Below are 19730 nucleotides of genomic sequence, written 5' to 3'. Positions count from 1 at the left end.
TTTAAAGGAAGCTTTGAAGGTAAGATAAATGGTTGATAATCCTGTATTATCCATTAACTTTTTTAGGCACCACATTCAGGAGAGCTGTAGATCTCTACTGGTAATTTCAAAAAAGGAACAACTATTCTTTCTACCTGACGTTTTCCCAAACTATTTGTTCTAGTTCTTTAATAAGTTATAAATTTTCAGCCCACACACGTAACCTTTCCCCCTCGTATGTAGGCTTGGCAGAATTTGATTTTTATTTTTTATAATTTTGATGGATAGTATTGATATTTATTTTTAAGAAGTATTTTCCAATTCTTATCTATTTACATTTTCACAGTTGCAAGAAATTACGGAGGGGAGCGCCAGACAATGAGGGGTAAACAATAATTGTTTAATTACAGTAAACGTTGAGATTCAAAAACCTTAAATCAAACTCTAATACATTCCCAAGCAGCATTTTTCTCACTTTGTCTATCTGTAAATGTCAATTATTGATAGTAATACTTTTTCATAGGTTTGTATGTGTACTTGGTAATAGATGTTTACTGACATTTATCGATAAAATTATAATCCTTCCAAGCCTACTCACATGGGATCTGAAACCCTACCAGATGTCCCTTGCATATATATGCCCCATCTGTTTTGTTAGGATAATCCCATAGTAGGGTCCTTAGTACCTCTAATTTAGCTGGAGATTGGGCTGAAAGGGATTGAGGGTAGTGACAGCAACCACCTAATCAGCTTGCCGAACTTGTCTTACCCATCCAATATACCAGGGTCGCTGTCTTCTTGTAAGCACGGGGCTGGGGAGGTGGTAAATGGCCTTCCTTAGGGTAGCTCCCCTGAAGGCTTTTAGGAGTCTCCTTTATGAGCTACAGAGCCCTCCCCAGCTGCCTGCTCTCTCCCAGAACTGCCTCGCAACTGCTGAGAACTTCCTCTTTTTAAGACCTTATTCCATCCTTGACATGATTGACAGGGCTGAAGGGGCAGGACCAGCCTTGCCCACAGCCTCTCTTTAACCCCTTCATCACTGGTGTGGGGATTATATACCTTTTATTCTAGTCTTAACAGAACCTAAAACGTGACAGTTAAACTCAGCACATTGTTTTCTGAGGACTCAGTCACTCTCCCTATAGCCCACTGTTTTATTCAGCTATGTATTGTTTCAGCCCTATAACTCTATTTCATTTATAAAAGTTCACTAAGGAAAGCGGAACAGATGTTTTTAATATTTCTGAATCTAAGGACAAGAGTGGAGATAATTTCAACAGTGCAATGCATAATGTCCTCTATCTGAAAAATACGTGGTTTTTCATGAATGAACAGCCGCAATTTTAGTTTATTTGAGAAACATGATGATGGATGTTATATATTGAAGATTAGAATCTGACCTCATAGAACCTCTCTAACCATTGTTTATGTGCTGTGAATTTTATATTATTTAAAGAAAGAAATAAGAGAGATACATTAAAGTAGTGGGGGGGAGACAAGCAATTTTAAATTGCACAAAGATTAGTGACTTTTTACTTTTTCTTTGTGGGGGAAGTGATTATCTTACAAAGACAATGAGAAAGTGTAAAAAAAGTTCCCTCTACTGAGGCACAGTAAGTGTTAAAAATTTACTTATTTCATCTTTAACTTGATGTCGATAATGGAGTTATCCCCCGATTTCTTCCTAATGCCATTACCAGTGCAAGTGTGGGCAGGAATTAGATGCCAGATTAGAAACAAACTCACAAATGTAGATGGCAAATCTACAGAATTTTACTGTATTTCTCTTTAAATAGGAAAGTACTGCTTGTAAAGGGTGACAGCCTGATGAATGGAGACTGAAGACTCTTCATCTATCCAGAGAATAGATAAACCAGAACATCACACAACCATTTCACAGATCAATAGTGATCTGTGATCAATAGTAGTACAGGCCTTATCCCAGACTAGTGAATGTGTTGCATTCTATTAGTAGTCTTATAAGGTACTCTGCTCCAACTTCTCTCTTAAAAACAAAATTAACAAGTACAACAATGTTTAGGTTTTGCTACTACTCTCCAGAATGTTGGTAACCATATAAAAATTGAGCCCTATTGTGATAGGCACTGTACAAATGAGGTAACAGACAGTCCCTGCTTTTGAGAGCTTACAATCCAAACAGAGGAGATAGGCACAGGGTAGGGAAAAGATGTACTAGGCAGAAAAGTACTGTACTGTCAACATGTATGACAATATCTTATGTACAAGACTACTTTTCTGGAAAGATAAGTCTGTTTTTTCCCCCACCTTCTCAATACACCAGTGCTTTCATTTGGCAATAAAATGCTATGGTGAATTCACAGAAACATCCCATTGCCTCCTGTATACAAATTCCTCCACTTCCTACTAACTATATTCTAGGTATTGACAATGTGCAGGTTCTTGTTACACAGACCTTTTGACAGAACTAACCTTCCCCTTTGATCCTCTCGTGACTCAACTACCAAAGGATCAACAGACAGCTTTAGAAGACCTATGTTATTAGTGAGATCTCGTGTGTCCCGACACTGACCCTTCCTCTTCTTGGCATGCAAGCATCTGGATTGAGTCTTTTGCTACTGAGACTATGGTTCAGACTAATTAAACAAAAAACATGTGTACAAAGAGAAAAAGACAGCAAGGACAACCCACATACCTGTGTACCTCGGTTTTGGAGCAAGTACATAAATTAATTAAATTTTCAGGATTTATTTCCTTATTTTAACAAGACGGTTTCCCCTCTTAAAATAACAGAGACCTTTCCCTCCTCCCTCCCCACTCTTCAGGGTATTTTTGTTTGTTTATTTATTTTTTTAAGTTCATAGCACTAAACTTACCGTGTCACTTTGAGGCTGTGAGATAACAATAGGCTGGCCGGCATCACATGTCTCTCTTATATTAACATGCAATGGAATGTCTCCTGCATTAAAAACACCAAAATACATTTACATAAAGACTCAATATTTCATAAGTGCATTTCATTAAACTAGCCCTGAAGCTACCTGAAATCAAATTCTAGTTCAGGCTATCCTTTGAATTACTTAATCTCTAAAATTAGCATTTAAAATGAAAATTAGCTGCAGCAGAGTTCCACATATCCACAATCATTAGTACCAATATATTTCAAATTTATTCATTTTCTGGAAAAAGAGCAGATCGCTTTGCAGTAATTTATAATGACAGGAAGTTTGCTTTATTGCTTTCTGGAGATGCAGAAAAGCTCAAACTGAGACATTTCTATGGTCTAGACATTTTGGATAGGTACAAAATAAAAACACTTCTTTGAGTGTCAGGATAACATACTATTCAACATATTTCTTACTTTTGTATTTCAAAAGTGTTTTGAGATATTAATCAATATCCAAACTATAGCACATTTTGTTGCCAAACAACAAAATGTGCTATAGTCCTTAGTAGGCCATTGATTTAATTAAGTGCTAGCTATATATTCAACTCATTCTCTTTTACAAGAGCTAACTACTGTGTGTTTTGCTTGTGTAATCAGCAGGGAACTGTTATAGAAGAAAAATGTTCTGAAGGAAAAATCATTTATCAACCCAATGGATATTTTCACTTAATTCTGAAATATTTTTCCAGCACTGAATACAGTAAATTTTTAAAAGTTCCCATAATTACTATATCACAACACAGATACTGCCTATGATATAAAATGCAGTTAAAAACTGATCTTCTACCAGTATTAAATTTACAGCATGCTGGAGGCCTGGCTACTCTTCACGCAAGCCTTGTCTATACTCAGAAGTTTCACTGACTTAACTAAAAGTGTGTTTTTAAACCATTTTAATTAAACTGGTGCAAAATCCTGTGTAGGTACTCTTAGTTTGGCTACAAAGTGTGTTTTGCTTTAACTTAATTTATTTTTAACACCAGATTAAGATAAATTAAAAAATAGCTAAACTGAAATAAGTATTCGTTTATAAACTTGCACTGGTTTAACTAAAATAGTTTAAAAGCAAACCTCTAGTTAAACAGACACAAGCACGGGTGCTGTCAAACCTTTATATGTAAGTAAATACAAGAGTTGGTCCAAGAAATATCTGTAGTTGAGCCCCAATGTAACCGTGATCAAAATAAATTTTAAGTTCAACATAATTAGAGAAGGAAATATATTGAAATCTTGCACTGAACTTTAAAAGAGGATTTTAAAAAATAGTTAAGGATGCTAGTAAAAGAAGACCCTAAAAGAAAAAAATAAAAATAAATAATAAAAAAAAAAGTATGGAGTTGCTGGTCTTGACTCTGTAATTAAGGTAGAGTTGAATTTTGCACTTAAAGAAGAGATGCAACCTCTATATAAAGACTACAATCTATCCTCCCCAAAATTGCTCAGTACATATGCTTTTGGCACAGAATGAATTTTCTGAGAATTTAAGTAAATCCACAAATTTTTTTTTTTAGTTAAATTTAGTTAAAAATTGTTTTTTTTCATAAATTTACCATTGGAGGTCAGATCTTTTCTTGGTCCCAAATGTTCTTAGTAATGGAATAATGCAGACTAATCAAAGTCCCACATAGTTAAATCTAGTTTTCTATGGGGGGAGGGATAGCTCAGTGGTTTGAGCTTTGGCCTGCTAAACCCAGGCTTGTGAGTTCAATCCTTGAGGGGGCCATTTAGGGATATGGGGCAAAAATTGGGGATTGGTCCTGCTTTGAGCAGGGGGTTGGACTAGATGATCTCCTGAGGTCCCTTCCAACCCTGATATTCTATGATTCTAAATATTACTGTTATCTTGTACATAGGTCACATTTTGAAGACTATTATTTTTAGGATTCAGAGTAAATTTTTTGCAGTCACTCTTCACAACTAAAATTTACTACTTCAGCAGCAACAGAATTCCACAAAGAACTGCCCTTTTTCAAAATGGCTGCCATCTCCAACTGTTCTCAAAAGGATTGAGGGCCACATTTATGAAGGTATTTATGTGCTTAAAGATGCAGATAGGTGCCCAGTGTGATTTACAAAAGCACCTAATTGAGTTAAAGACAGTAGCTAAAGATATAAAAAGAAACAAATAATTCTGTAAGTATATTAGAAGCAGAAAACCTGCAAGAAAATCAATGGGTCTGCTGGACCACCATGGGTAAAGCAAGCAATTAAGGAAGATAAGGTTATTGCTGAGAAACTAAATGATTTCTTTGCACAATTCTTCACCACAGAGCATACCTGCCTGGCACCTACTCTTTTCTGGTAATAACAATGAAGCACTATCAGAGAGTGAGGTAACAAAAAAAGAAGGGCTGGAACAAACTGATAATTTAAAAAGCAACAAATCCATTGAGTCCAGATGGTATATGCCCAAGAGTTTACAACATATCTAAGAATAAAGTTGCTGAGCTGCTAAGCAAAAACATGCACATTTTAATTTTTTTTAAAAGTTACTATACCAGGGGATTGAAGGGTAGCAATTGTTGTGTGTTTTAAAAAGGTGCTAGAAGTGATCTGGGATATTACAGACAAGTAAGCCTTATTTATATATCTGGTAAATGTATTGAAAAACAATTAAAAATAGAATTATAAGAGATCTAGGAGATCACAAATTTATTAGGGTCTAACCAGCATAGCTTCTGCATAGGAAAATGTCTCTACAAATTTGTTTGAATTAACTGAATGTGTTAATACAGAAATCAATAAAGGGGAACTGGCTGATGTACTTTATTTGAACTTTTGAAGGCCCTTAACAAAGCTTCTTACAAGAAGCTACTAGAGAAACTAAGTACTCATACTGTGTTGGTCAAAGTAATGGATCAGAAACTGGCTGAGACACAGAAAAGAAATGGCCAATTTTCATCATGATAAAATTTAGAGTGTCACAATGTTCTATACTAGGATCAGTGTTGTTTAACGTAGTCATCAATGACATAAAAAAGGGGGTGAGCAGTGACATTGCAAAATTTGCAGATGACACAAAATTATTTGGTTCGCCAAAACTGGAGAAGACTCAGGAACATCAGAGCCTTCCAAAACTAGGTGTCAGGTGCTACCTCTCAGTAGTCAGGCTTAGTGGCTGGACGAAAGGTCAAAGCCAGACTTTTGAGTTGGGACTGGACTAAGAGTGGCACTGGAATCGAGATCTGGGGACAGGCCAGGGTCAGAACCAAGATCAGGGTCCATCGTGAAGCCAGGAGTCCATAGCTGGAGTCCAGATGCAAGCCAGGGGTTGAAGCAAGATGGTCAGAGTCCAGGGACAAGCCAAGTCACAGTCATAGCCAGAGTCCAGATACAGACCAAAGATCAAAGCCAGGTAGTCAGAGTCCAGGGGTTTAGGTAGGGTCAGCAGGCAGAGGTAAGCCTGGAGCAGGTCAGTAACAGGGCTGGAGCAAGGGCAGGGTAAGGCAAGGACAAGACTGGAACAGGGCTTGGGCAAGGCTGGGGCAGAAACAGGAACAGGGTCAAGAGCAGGCTGGGAGTCTCAAGAGTCTGAGACTCTGTGAGGCAGCATGAGGATTTCTGGCTGGGTAGTTGCACAGACTGATCTGCAGCTCTGGTGGGGTTGAGGAAATACTTGAACCTGGAGGATAGGCTGCAGCCACATGCCTGAAGATTGAGTCACTGCAGGCTCTGTGCGAAGATTAAGTCAGTGCACCTACTGAAGCACTGGGGATGGGCGGGCAAAAGCCTGCCCACATCTAAAGGCCCCTGCTCACAGTCTAAGGGGAAGAGCCACCAGACCCAGACATCAAATGATTATGGGAGACAACCAATGAAAAGAAAGGGAAGAAAGTGGTGGGTCACAGGTTCAAAATCAGGGATCCAGATGGGGATACCAAGCAGAAGACCCCAGACAGTGCCCACTGCTCCTCAAGACATCCAAGGAGCATGGCCCAGAGGAACTCTGTCCAGAGACTTGAGGGAGGATCAGAAGTAGGTACCATAGTCACAGAGCAACCTCCCATTCAGCTTCCTCCTCATGGTATGGTGGATGGCCACCCTGGCTAGCACCAGGAGAAGGTTGATGAGGATATCTTGCGATTTCGTGGGGCCATGGATAGGGTGTGCATAAAGCAGGAGGTGCAGGGAAAAGTGCAGCCAGAATTGGAGGAGGTGGTTCTGGAGAAGCTGGAAGAGGGGCTGCAACCTGGCGCACTTAATGTAAATGCATGCGAGGGTCTCCCTCTCACTGCAGAAGGAGCAGATGTCGGGGGAAGTGGTGAACTGCACCCAGTACATGCCCATGCTCATGACTCCGTGAAGGAGCCACCAACTAACATCCCCAGTGGGCCGTGGAACCAGGGTGGAATATGGACTAGCCCATCAGGGTTGTTAGCCCTCCGTGGGTGGTAGGAGGTCCCTCCACTTGGTGTCGGGTGGGACATGAGGGTGATGAAATGAACAGTGCGGAGCACAAGCACATACAGCTGTTTCCTGAGCGTGGTTCAGAGACTGATCGGCTGCATGTCTCGCAGCCAGCTCAGATGGTGAGTGGGGGGTCAGGGCGGGAAGGTGGCGGCTGGGGAGGCTTGTGGGGCAAGAGCCCAACGGTAAAGATCAAGCGGGCAAGGGGGAGCACCCTCCCGCAAGACCCGTTCAAGGAAAATGTGAGAGACAGGCTGTAGGGCTGCCATTACCTCCTGGAACACGCGACAGGGGACACAAGGGGTGGAAAGCCCCATATATTAACAGACCGCAATGGGATACAACCAGTCTCCTCAGTCGTAGTCCAGGAGATCCTGGTGGTACCAGCAAAGACCAACCTCCAGTGCAGCAAGAGAGACTCTTGCACTCTTAGATGCTGGGATGTGTACGAAGGGCTCAGCAAAAAGGTTCACCCCCTTGGTGGCTGCCATGGACTTGGTCACCGAGACTAGCTTCCAGGTCCTGAGGAGGTCCTGGTAAAAGACCGGCAGCTCAGACTGGTTTTGGGGGGCACCCTCGTGTGGAGGTACAAGAGCTGCTGGTTGTAACAGAGCCCTCAGAGGGGGTGGATGAAAACATGCGCCAGCACACTTCATGCCTTACTACCTACACTGTAAGGAATTCTGCAGGGCCTTGAGGTGGAAGACAAAGACCTAACTGCAGACACAAAGCAGGCCCTTTCTCCCTCCTCCAGGGAAGGCTCAGGACACCTGCAGAGACCCAGTGCAGCCCGAGCCAGAAAAACTCCAGGATCTTCTGGAGGCTGACTGGAGTGTCCGGGGGCAGGCTCAGGGTGTTGAGCTGGTGCCAGAGGACCAGCTGGTGCCGGACAGGACCAGATGGTTAAGCACTAGTGCCCTCCCTCATAGGAAAAGGCACCAGAGCAACTTCGTCCACTTCCTGTCCTTCGTCCACTTCCGGTCCTCAAGATCCACAGTCAGCCACCCTGGCCTCGAGATCTACCCAATTCTCCAGCGGGGAGAGATTGGTGGCAGAAAGGTGAATGCCCAGCTAGAGCAGCAGGCCCACACTCTCCTAGATGGCTGGGAGTGCTGTAACAAATCGCTTTGCTTAGAATCATTTAAAACTATATGCTATTATAGTTTGAATGCTCTTTAACTTGCAATAAGAGATTAGTGTCAGGGATTTTGTACCTGGTTTAGGATTTTTAGATCATATAGTAGTAGGGGTTATTAGTTACTTTACTAAAATGATACTTCATTTTGGAAAGCAATACTACCTGTGTCAATTACTTTATTGGAAGGTTACATCCGTGTCTTTCGGTGTTTCCTTCACAACACCAGGAACTTATACCTCGGAACAGAGTAAGGGGGCATTAGGCAAGTTATTCACTGACAGCAGATTTTAAATTGCTCTGAAATTGACATATATAAGATACAATTCACAACATCCTCGGCCTTCAGGCCAAAGCTCTTGACGCAGCTGAAGGAGGCCGCCAAGTAGATGGCTTGGCAAGTCTCCACCTGCGCCAGGTCATCTGGGTCCTGGGCCATGAGGAGCACGTTGACAACATATGCCAATGGGGACTACCCACAAATCTGGCTCTCTAAACACCAACCTTGTAATCCTTTTGCCGAGAAGACAATGTTGGAAGGGCAGCTGAGCAAGCAGCCCTGATTTGGCTGCAGATTTGCCTCACAACAGATGAATGGGCAACATAATGACAGATTCATTCAGTGTTGGTTAATGCACAAATGCATGAATTGGAGGGAATAATTTGAACAGTTAATTGTATCAAGCAAAGAAGAAGACTTGGTATTAGCAAAGACCTCTGTTCAATATGGACAAAAATAGAAATGTTAGGGTACATAAGGAATAGGATAGAATGGAGAATAATACAGAAATTATTATTATATTTCCTTACATAAATCAATGACACAATTTAATTTGGAATATTGTGTTTAGTTCTTGTCACCCCCTTTCTAAAAGCATTTAGAGAAATAGAAGAATTCCAGTAATAAGGGCAAGAATAATTAGTGACTGATAATCTCTCATCTGAAGAATGACAAGACAAATTATTTCCTTTAATGAGGAGATTAATAAAATGGCATGATAAAAAGCATATAAAATAATGAATGATACTGAAAAGTTATATTGGGAACTTCAATTCAGCGTCTCTCATAATACAAGAACAAGGGGGACACTCGATGATATTAAAAAGTGGCAAATTCCAAACAGATAAAGGAAATACTTTTTCACTCAAAACACTGTGACAAGTTCCTCAGGCTAACAAGGTATCATTGGGTATGTCTACAGTGTAATAAAACACCCTCAGCTGACCCGTGTCAGCTGCACCACGGGACTGAGTCAGCTGACATAGGGCAGGTGCAGGTGTTTTATTGCAGTGTAGACATACACACTGAGGCCAAGAGCTTAGTAGGATTCAAAATACATTTACATGGATAACAAGGATGTCCACATTTTTACTTATAAATACGAACAAAAACACACCCAAGAGCTTTGGAAAGTGTAATATAAACCCTCAGAACTTTTGGTCATAAGTCAGACTCTAACCATTGGGCACTGGAAGGAGATATTCCCTATGGGCAGGTTATATCACAACTAACTGTTGCAGGTTTTCTTCCTTTGAAGTATCAGATACTGGCCATTGTTGGAGACAGGACAGATACTGGTCTGATCCAGTATGGTAATTCCTATGCTTCTATGTACAATACAAACTAACTTTAACCCTTACAGCACTATATTCATGCTCTTTAATGAGCAGCTGGAAAACAGTATGTTTGTATCCACTCCTCTTCAAACCTCTTCCTCCCGAATCAGCAAATCCCTTGGCTCCACCCGCTTCCCATCCTTGGCCAACGGTACCCATCTTGGGGACAGCAAAAGCCACTTATGGGGACCAATGGCTGACCAAGCACCTTGTGCCACTGCAGATGGAGGCTTTACACCCAGTGTAACCCAGGGCTGAAGCAATCCCCTTTGACTCTGATCCCCACACATTATGCTTCCATCAGGTGACCCTAATGTGCGCCTTCAATTCTAAATTCCATTCCTATGTTAGATTTGTATCAGACCTTGATGTTTTTATGAAGATTTTAAATGAACTTCCTGGTTCATTTTAATGATAAGCTGTGGAATATCATTGACATAATTACAGTAATACATGGAGATACATCATTAGCATGCACAATTATCTCATTTACCAACTTAAATATGCTTTTATGTTTTGTAACCTCTTCCTGATCACTCAGGTTTAAACATACCTTCTTTAAAAATAGCAAGCAATTAATCCACATTTTAAAATTATACATAATTCCACATTAAATCAATATATGAACAATTCTTGTTTAGAATTACTTACAAGTTAAGATACATTTTCTTTTGAAACCACATTTTGCAATCCAGTATATTCCTGAAATCCCAACTAACACTTAAAGACAATAGTTAAGGTGGTCTAATCATAATTAAATTATGTTTAGTCTAAACATAACTGACCTTGGATAACCAGTGTGTGAGATTCAAAGCAAAAATGTAAACTACTTATTTGCCATGCAAAACGCAACAATTCAATATTCTATAGGTAGGTATAAAAGTAACGGGTCTAATGCATTGCTGTTCAAATTACAATCTTTTCCCACATACATAAAAAGCGCATTCCTGTTCCCAGTAGAGTCAATGGGACAACTCCCACTGACTCCAAGGGGAAGAATTTAGGTCCTAGATGTCACTGCATATATGTTACTAAATTTCACCATAAGTAACAGTACACTTTATTATTTAACAATTATTTAATTTATTTGATAAATAATACTATATGTTGTATGCTGTATAATATATAAATATCAAAACAGTCCATGTTCTGAAGAGTTTACAATCTAGAAGACCGTCAAGATCACCGAGATTCAGTGGATGGAGTTTCCTTAGACACTTCCTCTCCCACTTGTGGCCCTTATATATGTGAGTACTAGTCATATTTGTCACAAACTTCCAAATCTAGCCAGCATTTCATTAAAAGGAAAAATCCTGAGACAATGATCACAAACAGCACAAAAACTGTAATAAAACTCAGCAATTTAAGATTATTACTGCACCATTTTTTTTCTATTTGACCATTATTTGAACATACAGTATCATTAATTTGTCCGTCAACAATAAAAATCATATCAGTATTCTTACCTAAAATATCTAGTCCAAGGGTTTTTGCTAGATCTCTCACACCATCAGCTCCAAAAATATGGGTCTCATGTTTACATTTTGGGCATTGGAAAACACTCATATTTTGGACAAGTCCCAAAACCTGTTAAGTTAAAAAAGAATGTTCAAATCTAGAGTCTTAGTATCAAGGCTGGTACATTACATCTATCCACACATGGCATCAGAGAATAGATCTCAAACAAGGTATCTTAAAAGTATTAGTTTAAAATGAATAGACCGTTTTAAACAGTGTCACCACAACCCCTAGATTCCAGGCTCAGCAACTAAGTAATTTAATAGTGTTTTTATTTGATCATTTTATAAATATTTATATATTATATACTTTATATTCATTACAAGATTGCTGCCTTTCAAGTCAAGATTATCAAGCACATTTGTTATAAAACATCTCTTATACTCCCCAAACTACAGTACTTAACTTACGAACACCACTTTATAACATCTCACTAAAACAATTGTTGTATCACATAACTTTGAACCCTGGAGGTTTCATGTGCTGTGTTTTACAGTCTTCTTGTTTAGAGTTTAATTTCATGAACTGTGACATATTACAAGAAGTGAGACAAGCTGGGGGAGGTAATATCTTTTATTGGACCAACTTTATAAGATATTACCTCACCCATCCTGTCTCTCTAATATTGTGGGACCAACATGGCCACCACTGCACTGCATTACAAGAAGTGTCACAATTGGACCTATTTTTTTAAAAAAAAGACTTTTTTGGCTATTCAGCAGGAAAATATCTTCAAAAACGAACCCAGATTTGCTATTCTTGCTGAGGAGCAGAGAGACATTTAAAGATCAAAACAATAGAAATAATTATGCAAGGCAGAAACCGACAAAAACTGTGGGACAAAAATCTAATACACATATTAGGTGTCTTTTTGTTGATGTCCAGTTTCCAACATCTTCTTTGCAAAAATATAAAGAAAGTTTGCCACTCTGGGCATAAAATCTACGCTTCCACATTTTAGAATGATACTGATGAGAACACTAATCACACTGTGTTTATCTGTCAAACAAAGTTAAGCACGAGGGATGACCGGAATTTTGCAAACCTGCCAGGAATAACTTACACCCAAATTTGACATGTTATAAGGCTCTTGTGGTTTATTAATCAACAGAAAACCTGCACAATCTTAGCTTCATATTAAAATTCTATAAACAGAAAATAAATAGATCACCTAGATACGATACCCAAAATTTCCAAACTTCAGAGTGAAAGTTACAAGATACAGAGGGCCTTTGAAAATTTCACCTTAAATTCCTAAACTTCGGCACCTGAATAAAGTGGCCTTGTTTTCAGAAGTGCTGATCATCCAGTTTCCACTGAAGTTAATGGGAGCTGCAGGGGTTCAGCACCACTAAAAATCAATCACATTACTTAGGTTGCTATTTACAACAAGCACCCGACCTTTGGCACCCAAGTTTGAAAATATTGGCCAATGTAAAGAATATGGAGAGAGGAATATAATCAAATGAACATGTTATTTTTACTTTATAGCACATAACTGTGCTCAATGTGCAATCAAATACAACTAAAATAAAAAAAATTTGAGTGCGCGTCAGCTTTGGTGTTCTGGCTTTTCTATGCCTGCATTTGGCGTTCTGAATTTTTCACATGGTAGAATAGGTTTACTATGTAGAGCTTTCAGAGGATTTACATCAGGGCAGGTTTTACTCTGAGTTCTTTGGCTAGGAAAGACTACAGCTGTTGAAGGGGCAGCACGTTCAATTTCCAATGGGAGGCACAGGGAAGGAGGAAGACAGACAGTGTTTTATAGAGCTCTCTGTAGCCAGCGTAAGTGCTCTGTTGATGGACTCCTAAACGATTAATACTATAACATGGGGATTTCAACGTGTGTGTAAACTGGAAACTGAATGATAACGAAGTAGGATGATGCTTTGAGATTTGAGAGACATCTCCCGAAGGGGGCAGAGAATAAGATGATTTACCCAATTAATTCAGTCTATTCCTCACACCATACAAAAGAAAACTTGCACTTGTCGTACAAACGTACTCACCCATTTTCAAGCACCTAGCTTTTTAAATTTCTGTAGTCCTCTTAGAGTACATGAACACAGCACACTTCTTTTGGTGACATTTAGAGTACCTACCTGCGTAGCCCTCAAAGGATGGATATTAAATTGCAGTGTGGCCAGTGAGGCATGGCTTAGGCAAACAAAGACACGCCTGAAGGGCGTGGGTATGTATGGGAGTACATCCCCAACACCGTCTCTACTCGCCCAACCCAGACCTCCTCATCTACACTGATATTTTTAGCAATATAGTGTCCCACTGCCTCCTCACTGCCGAAGCCTTTCGCTGCTGCAGGAAAAGACTTCAGGGGGGAAAGGCTTGGGCACCTCTCACAGCTGGAGCCCTTCCCCACAGCGGGGAAAGACTGTGGCAGCAGGGAGCCTCCCCTCTGCCAGACCTTTTTCACTGCCAACTACAGCTGCACACTTGGATGCAGCCTGCTTTTCACTGTGGTGAGTAGCTACACGTACTGTGCGTACTGTAGACACAGCATTAAAGTATCAAAAAAAAACCCCAAACAAAACCAAAACAAAACACATGATCACAGAACAAGTGATGTAGTCTTAGTGTTTTATTTAAATGTTTTATAGCTGTTTTTATAACCGTTTCATGAATCCTTTGATGATAGCAACACACCACCAGAAAAAGTAACTGTACCAGAGCTTTATTAAGACAATGCTACTGTAGCTGTATCCTCCATGCTAAATCATGTGTTAATGTCTCATTTATGATCTTTTTTCTTCAGCTAGTCTTACTGAAAGCAAATGACTCTGTGACGCGGGTAAACCAGGTACCAGCTCTTGCCAAGTCTGTAGGCATAAGCTGAGCACTGACAAATTCATAGCTGGAAACCAGTCCAGCTCACCTATATAGTAATATTGTTCAAGGTAGGTGTTTGACTTGTAAGGACGTATTTAGACTCTATAAAATGCTTGTAAGTTGATACATGCATTAATCTCATTTGTAGTGTCTGTATTGCATGCTACAAGGAAAAATATAAATTTGTTTTACAAAACTGTAAAAATGCCTGCTCTGAACGTGTGAACTCAGATGGGAAGAGGGGCTCCCCACACCCATACAGGAGGACTACCAAATTCAATGGGCAATCACAAAACAAAAGTTTTGTTAATTGCTCCATCCACCCATGGAGAAATACATGCAGAAGGCTTGTCCCATTGGTTTGAATGCTGGAAGATGGAAATAAAAATAAAATGAAGATTTTCCATATCTTTGCAAGTTTGTACTCTAACCAGGGCTGGAGCTAAGAAACAAAAAGCAGAGATCCCCAGGGTTGACATGGTTAAGCCCTAAAAATACATTCAGGGGTGACAGATTACTACATCTCTGTCACTTTTTGAATCAGACAAACTCATTTGTGTATATATGCTTGCTTGAACCTGTAAATAACTTTTATTTCTTCTTTCCTAGTTAATAAACCTTTGGTTAGTTTATTACAGTATTGGCTACAGGCTTTGTCTTTGGTGTGCGATTGAAAGTACAAATTGATCTGGGGTAAGTCACTGGTCTCTTGACACTGGGAGCAACCTGAATTTTTTGTGATTTTTTTGGTGTAAGTGACCATCTATCACTGAGCCCAGCTTGCCTGGGTGACATGATAGACTGGAGAACCCAAGGGGACTGTCTATGACTCCATGGTAAAACAGTTAAAGTGATCTAGGAGTTAATGTTTGTTACTGGGTTAGTGAAATCTAACTGTAGAACATAGCACCAGTGAGGCGGGGTCTGCCCTGCTTTTGACAGTCTGCCCTGAGATTGGCACTCTCGATCATGAGTCACTCCAGATGGCGTGACAGACACACAGTCCCTTAATGCCTGCGCCACATGCCCATTTTACATTCCTTCTGCATTAATCTTGTCTATCATCTATCTAGTAGTATATTTTAAGGTATGAATGGCTCCTTCTGAATATCAGCAGAGCTTTGAAATACTGGACTGTTCACTCTCAGTGTGCAATATTATGCAGAGTCCACTAGGCTCATTTTTTTCTCATTTAGGATTCTATTATTTATTTATATAATTATTAACTAAGTTATTTTTATTATGTGAGTTACTGTAACGCCTAGGAGCCCTAATCATGGACCAGGACCCCCTTGTGCTAGGCGCTGAACTAACACATTTTGCCCCAAAATTTACAATCTAAGTGTAAGACAAGAGAACAGATGGACACAGACAGTTTGGGGGAGTACAAGGAAACAATCAGGTAATATTGATCAGGATGACAGATTGTGGTCTCAGCATACCAGTGGCCTAACTTCTCATGTTTTTTGTAAGCATCACTGAAAAGGAACATTTTAAGGAGGTTTTAGAAGGAGGATAATGTGTTAGGTTTGTGGATGGTCCTGGGAAGCCCTTCTCGAGCATGAGGGGCAGCATGGGAGAAAGCACAAAGATGTTTGTTTGAAAATTTAACAAAGAAGCATGTCAAACACAATTTTCACATGGATATTACTGTGGGTTTACAATTCCTTCTGGTTGAAATTTGTTCTTCAAAGTACTGGTGTCAGAGGAACCAATATAGTAAAATTGGAAAACAAATGATTTAATAAATTTGAACAGCAGCAGCTCAAAAGATATATTTTACAATTTTGTGGGACTTTTGTGCACTACAATTATAAATTAAAAGTTTGAGGTTTTCTCCCCAGATCAAATTTGTCAGTTCATTAGTTCACATTATGCATTAATCAAAATGACTATTTTAAAAAGCTATTATAATTTATATAAACGTTTTTATCACTCAGATGTATTTGGTAATACGTATATTGTTGCATATTTACAGAAAGATAGTAAGACTTCTCTATTATCCTCAAAGTTTTTAAATCCACAGACTGAAAGTAATAAGTCTTGCTAATGAAGACTGCAAAAGCTCTCATTTCCCTGTTCAAATAACAGATTTGAAAAGGTTACAAAGTCCATTACAGTCTACACAAACTATCCCATAAGTATGTATGAATCTAATTTCACTCCCTAGTCTTTTGTGAGCTGAGCCTAAGAAGGTCAAAACCTTTTTTAGTTATAGAAGATAAAATTAGAGAATGAAAGCCTTTCATGACATCTTTAGAGATTCTGAGGGAAATCCTGGCTCTACTGAAGTCAATGGGAGTTTTGCCATTGACTTTAAATAGGGCCAGGACCATCCTTTCCCCCTCCCCCGTGTTTCAACGGTCCAAATCTCAAAATTTCTACCAGTCAGCATTTCAACTTTTCAGATGTCCAGTTCACTTGTGTCAGTGACCACCCATGTGCCTCCTCTTGCTCAGCAGCCCTACACCCCAAGTTACTTTGGCCTGGCCAGATACTATTTGTACTACTTTAGTAACTGAATCATCTGTTAAACTGCAAGTACAAGATGTGGTAAAGACATTGGACTAGGACTCAGCAGACCTGGGTTTCAATTCCCTCTCTGGGCTGCCACAGATTTGCCTGTGTGACCTTGGGCAAGTCACTTCATGTATCTTTACTTCAGTTCACTATTTACAAAATGGGGATGATAATACTTCCTTTCCATCCCTCCTCATCTGATTGCAAACAATTCAGGCCAGGGACTGACTCTTACTATGTGCATGGGTCCTCTAGGTGCTACAGTGATACAAATAAATAGCCAGATAGACAACAGTTGAAGTGTCTTTAGAAGAAAATACACCTCAGATTTTTTCTCCAGTACAACAGCCAATTGTATATACAGCTGGCCTTTGGAATCTGTGAAATCCACATCTCCCACCAATCTGAACATCCTGGACAGAGGATCTCAGCTTTATTAAAACCAAACAAGTTAGTCCTTCTCCTTTCAGAGATGGTCTTGAAAATATAAACCAACAGAAACTGATCTCTAAAGTTGAAAGTACTTCACTGATTTTTCCTAAATAGTCCGAATTATTCATGGATTTCCCCACCAGGTGCCCTGTGCTGGCCTTTGGGGTTCATGAAAGCCACAGCCACAGATTCTTAGATTTAGGGTAGATTCCAAAAATTCACAGCTATGGGAGGCAGTGTCACATTGCAGCAGCTCCAGTGCAACAGAGGCAGGCACACTCCCTGCCAAGTGGACGGCAGCAGTTTAACTGACTCCTCTGCTCACAGCAAGTGAGACTGCTGCCCACAGCAGGTAGAGTTTAAGACAATGAGAGGGCACATGATCTTCTAATGGAGAAGTCACTGGACTTAAAACTAGAGACTCTTGCATTGTAATTTTGTCTCCAACATGGATACACCTCTGTAGCCTTGGTCAAATCATTTAATCTTTCTGTTTTAGTGTCCAAGCTGTAAATACTATGGACCTAAATACCTCACTTGGGGGTTAATCTGTTAATGTTTGTAAAAAGCACTGTACGTGTGATAAAATTCACCAGAATGCATGCAAAATCCTTTAATGGCTATGGGTTTAGCAGCCCACAGGCCATCAACTTATCTGGAAAGCTGACCCTTATCAAATCCTTTTAGACAGTGGTAACTATGAATGGATTCCAGTGCAAGCAGGTGGTCTCCATTTCTGCAGCAGGCCACTACAGTTTCAAGGATTCCACCTCTTCCAGGCCTGCCAACAGCAATTCCAGCAGTTCAAGGCCTTTGCCTGGTGGAAAAATCCAAACCAAAAGTAGTAAGAGGGAGTTACCAATGTCCAAGGTCGTAGGATACTTCCCTCTCTGGTTGTCTCTGGGGTGGGTCGTCCCTTCCCTCAAGGAGGGCCCCTTTGGGCAGCAGTGTCGGAGCCTTTAGGCTTCCCTCTGCTCTGCCACCCAAATAAGATAATTCCCTGCCTTTTAATTCCTCCAGCAGATGGAGCATTTGCTGCAGGTGTGGCGGGGCAGGGCTGGCTGAGCCCAAAATGATCCCTTAACCCCTTGTTGCTCAGTGTGGGGTTTGTACACCTCATCACACATCTCTAGCACAAAATGCAACAGATATTTTATACTTTGAAATTTTGGTTACTGAAAAATTGATGTACATGTACATGCTTCAGCAGCCAACAAACGACATTCATATTTATTGAACCCATTCATATATTTTCTTTGTTAAGATATCCTGTGAATTAAAAATCAAGTAAAGGCAGTAATTTCAACATTTCTGTCTCAGTTTCTATTAAAAGTAAATTAGGCATTAAAGAAATTTCTACTTTTTAAAACAGAATATAAATGTTATCTAAATAGGTAATGGAGAAAATGTGCATCGCCAGAGGGAACTTTTTAAGGAGAAGACTGAAAAAAATGAAGTGTACAGGATGCTCTCCTTTTTAATTAATATTTAAAATTAGCAGATATTTGAATCTGCATGTTTCTTTCCATACTTGTATTCTTTATGAAAAATACATTTTTTGTGGTCATATTCAAGAATGCAATACTTTGCTATTTAGAAACTCGTATTACGGTGTCAAGTCCAAAACACAATTTCTGAAAAACACTATTTGATTATTTACTGTGACAAAAGTTTCTTTTCTAGCTTGGTGGGTCCTGCACTTATTGGCAGATTTGCTCGCCTCAGAGATTCACGGCAGCCCTCAGTTTGGCCACTTTTGTGGCTCAAATCCACTGTTCATCACTGGCCAGCATGGGGAAAAGGAAGGAGAACAATCCCCGCACTCTCTGCTGATCCACCATGTGGGTCAGGGAACAGGCCCTCTGGTGGAACCCACAGTCCCGGTCAACTCCTCCTGTGTCTGATTAGGAGTTGGGAGGCTTGGGGGGAACCCGGGCCCGCCCTCTACTCCGGGTTCCAGCCCAGAGCCCTGTGGACGACAGCTGTCTAGAGTGCCTCCTGGAACAGCTGTGCAATAGCTACAACTCCCTGGGCTACTTCCCCATGGCCTTCTCCCAACACCTTCTTTATCCTCACCACAGGATCTTCCACCTGGTGTCTAATAATGCTTGTACTCGTCAGTCCTCCAGCACTACACCTTCTCACTCTCAGCTCCTAGTGCCTCTTGCTCCCAGCTCCTCGCACGCACAGCACAAACTGAAGTGAGGTCCTTTTTAAACTCAGGTGCCTTGATTAGCCAGCCTGCCCTAATTGATTCTAGCAGCTTCTTAATTGGCTTCAGGTGTCCTAATTAGCCTACTGCCTGAATTTGTTCCAGCAAGTTCCTTCTTGTTCTGGAACTGCCCCTGA

General features: G+C 40.2%; 1 protein-coding gene across 3 annotated transcripts in view; it reads right to left on the bottom strand.

Moving 5' to 3' along the window:
• The window catches only part of NUBPL (NUBP iron-sulfur cluster assembly factor, mitochondrial), a 156420-nt gene that overhangs the window by 15204 nt on the left and 121486 nt on the right, over positions 1 to 19730 (bottom strand). For all 3 annotated transcript variants that reach the window (XM_048854229.2, XM_048854230.2, XM_048854231.2), the window contains 2 exons: positions 11531 to 11651; positions 2835 to 2917 (listed from right to left, as the gene is read on the bottom strand). In XM_048854229.2, coding sequence (XP_048710186.1) covers positions 2835 to 2917; positions 11531 to 11651 — 204 coding nt within the window. The remainder of the gene's footprint in view (positions 1 to 2834; positions 2918 to 11530; positions 11652 to 19730) is intronic.

This window comes from Caretta caretta, chromosome 6, assembly GCF_965140235.1.
Source record: "Caretta caretta isolate rCarCar2 chromosome 6, rCarCar1.hap1, whole genome shotgun sequence".
In the NCBI taxonomy this organism is placed as follows: domain Eukaryota; kingdom Metazoa; phylum Chordata; order Testudines; family Cheloniidae; genus Caretta; species Caretta caretta.
The sequence above is the reverse complement of the archived record's forward strand: the minus strand, read 5'-3'. Positions and strand labels throughout refer to the sequence as shown.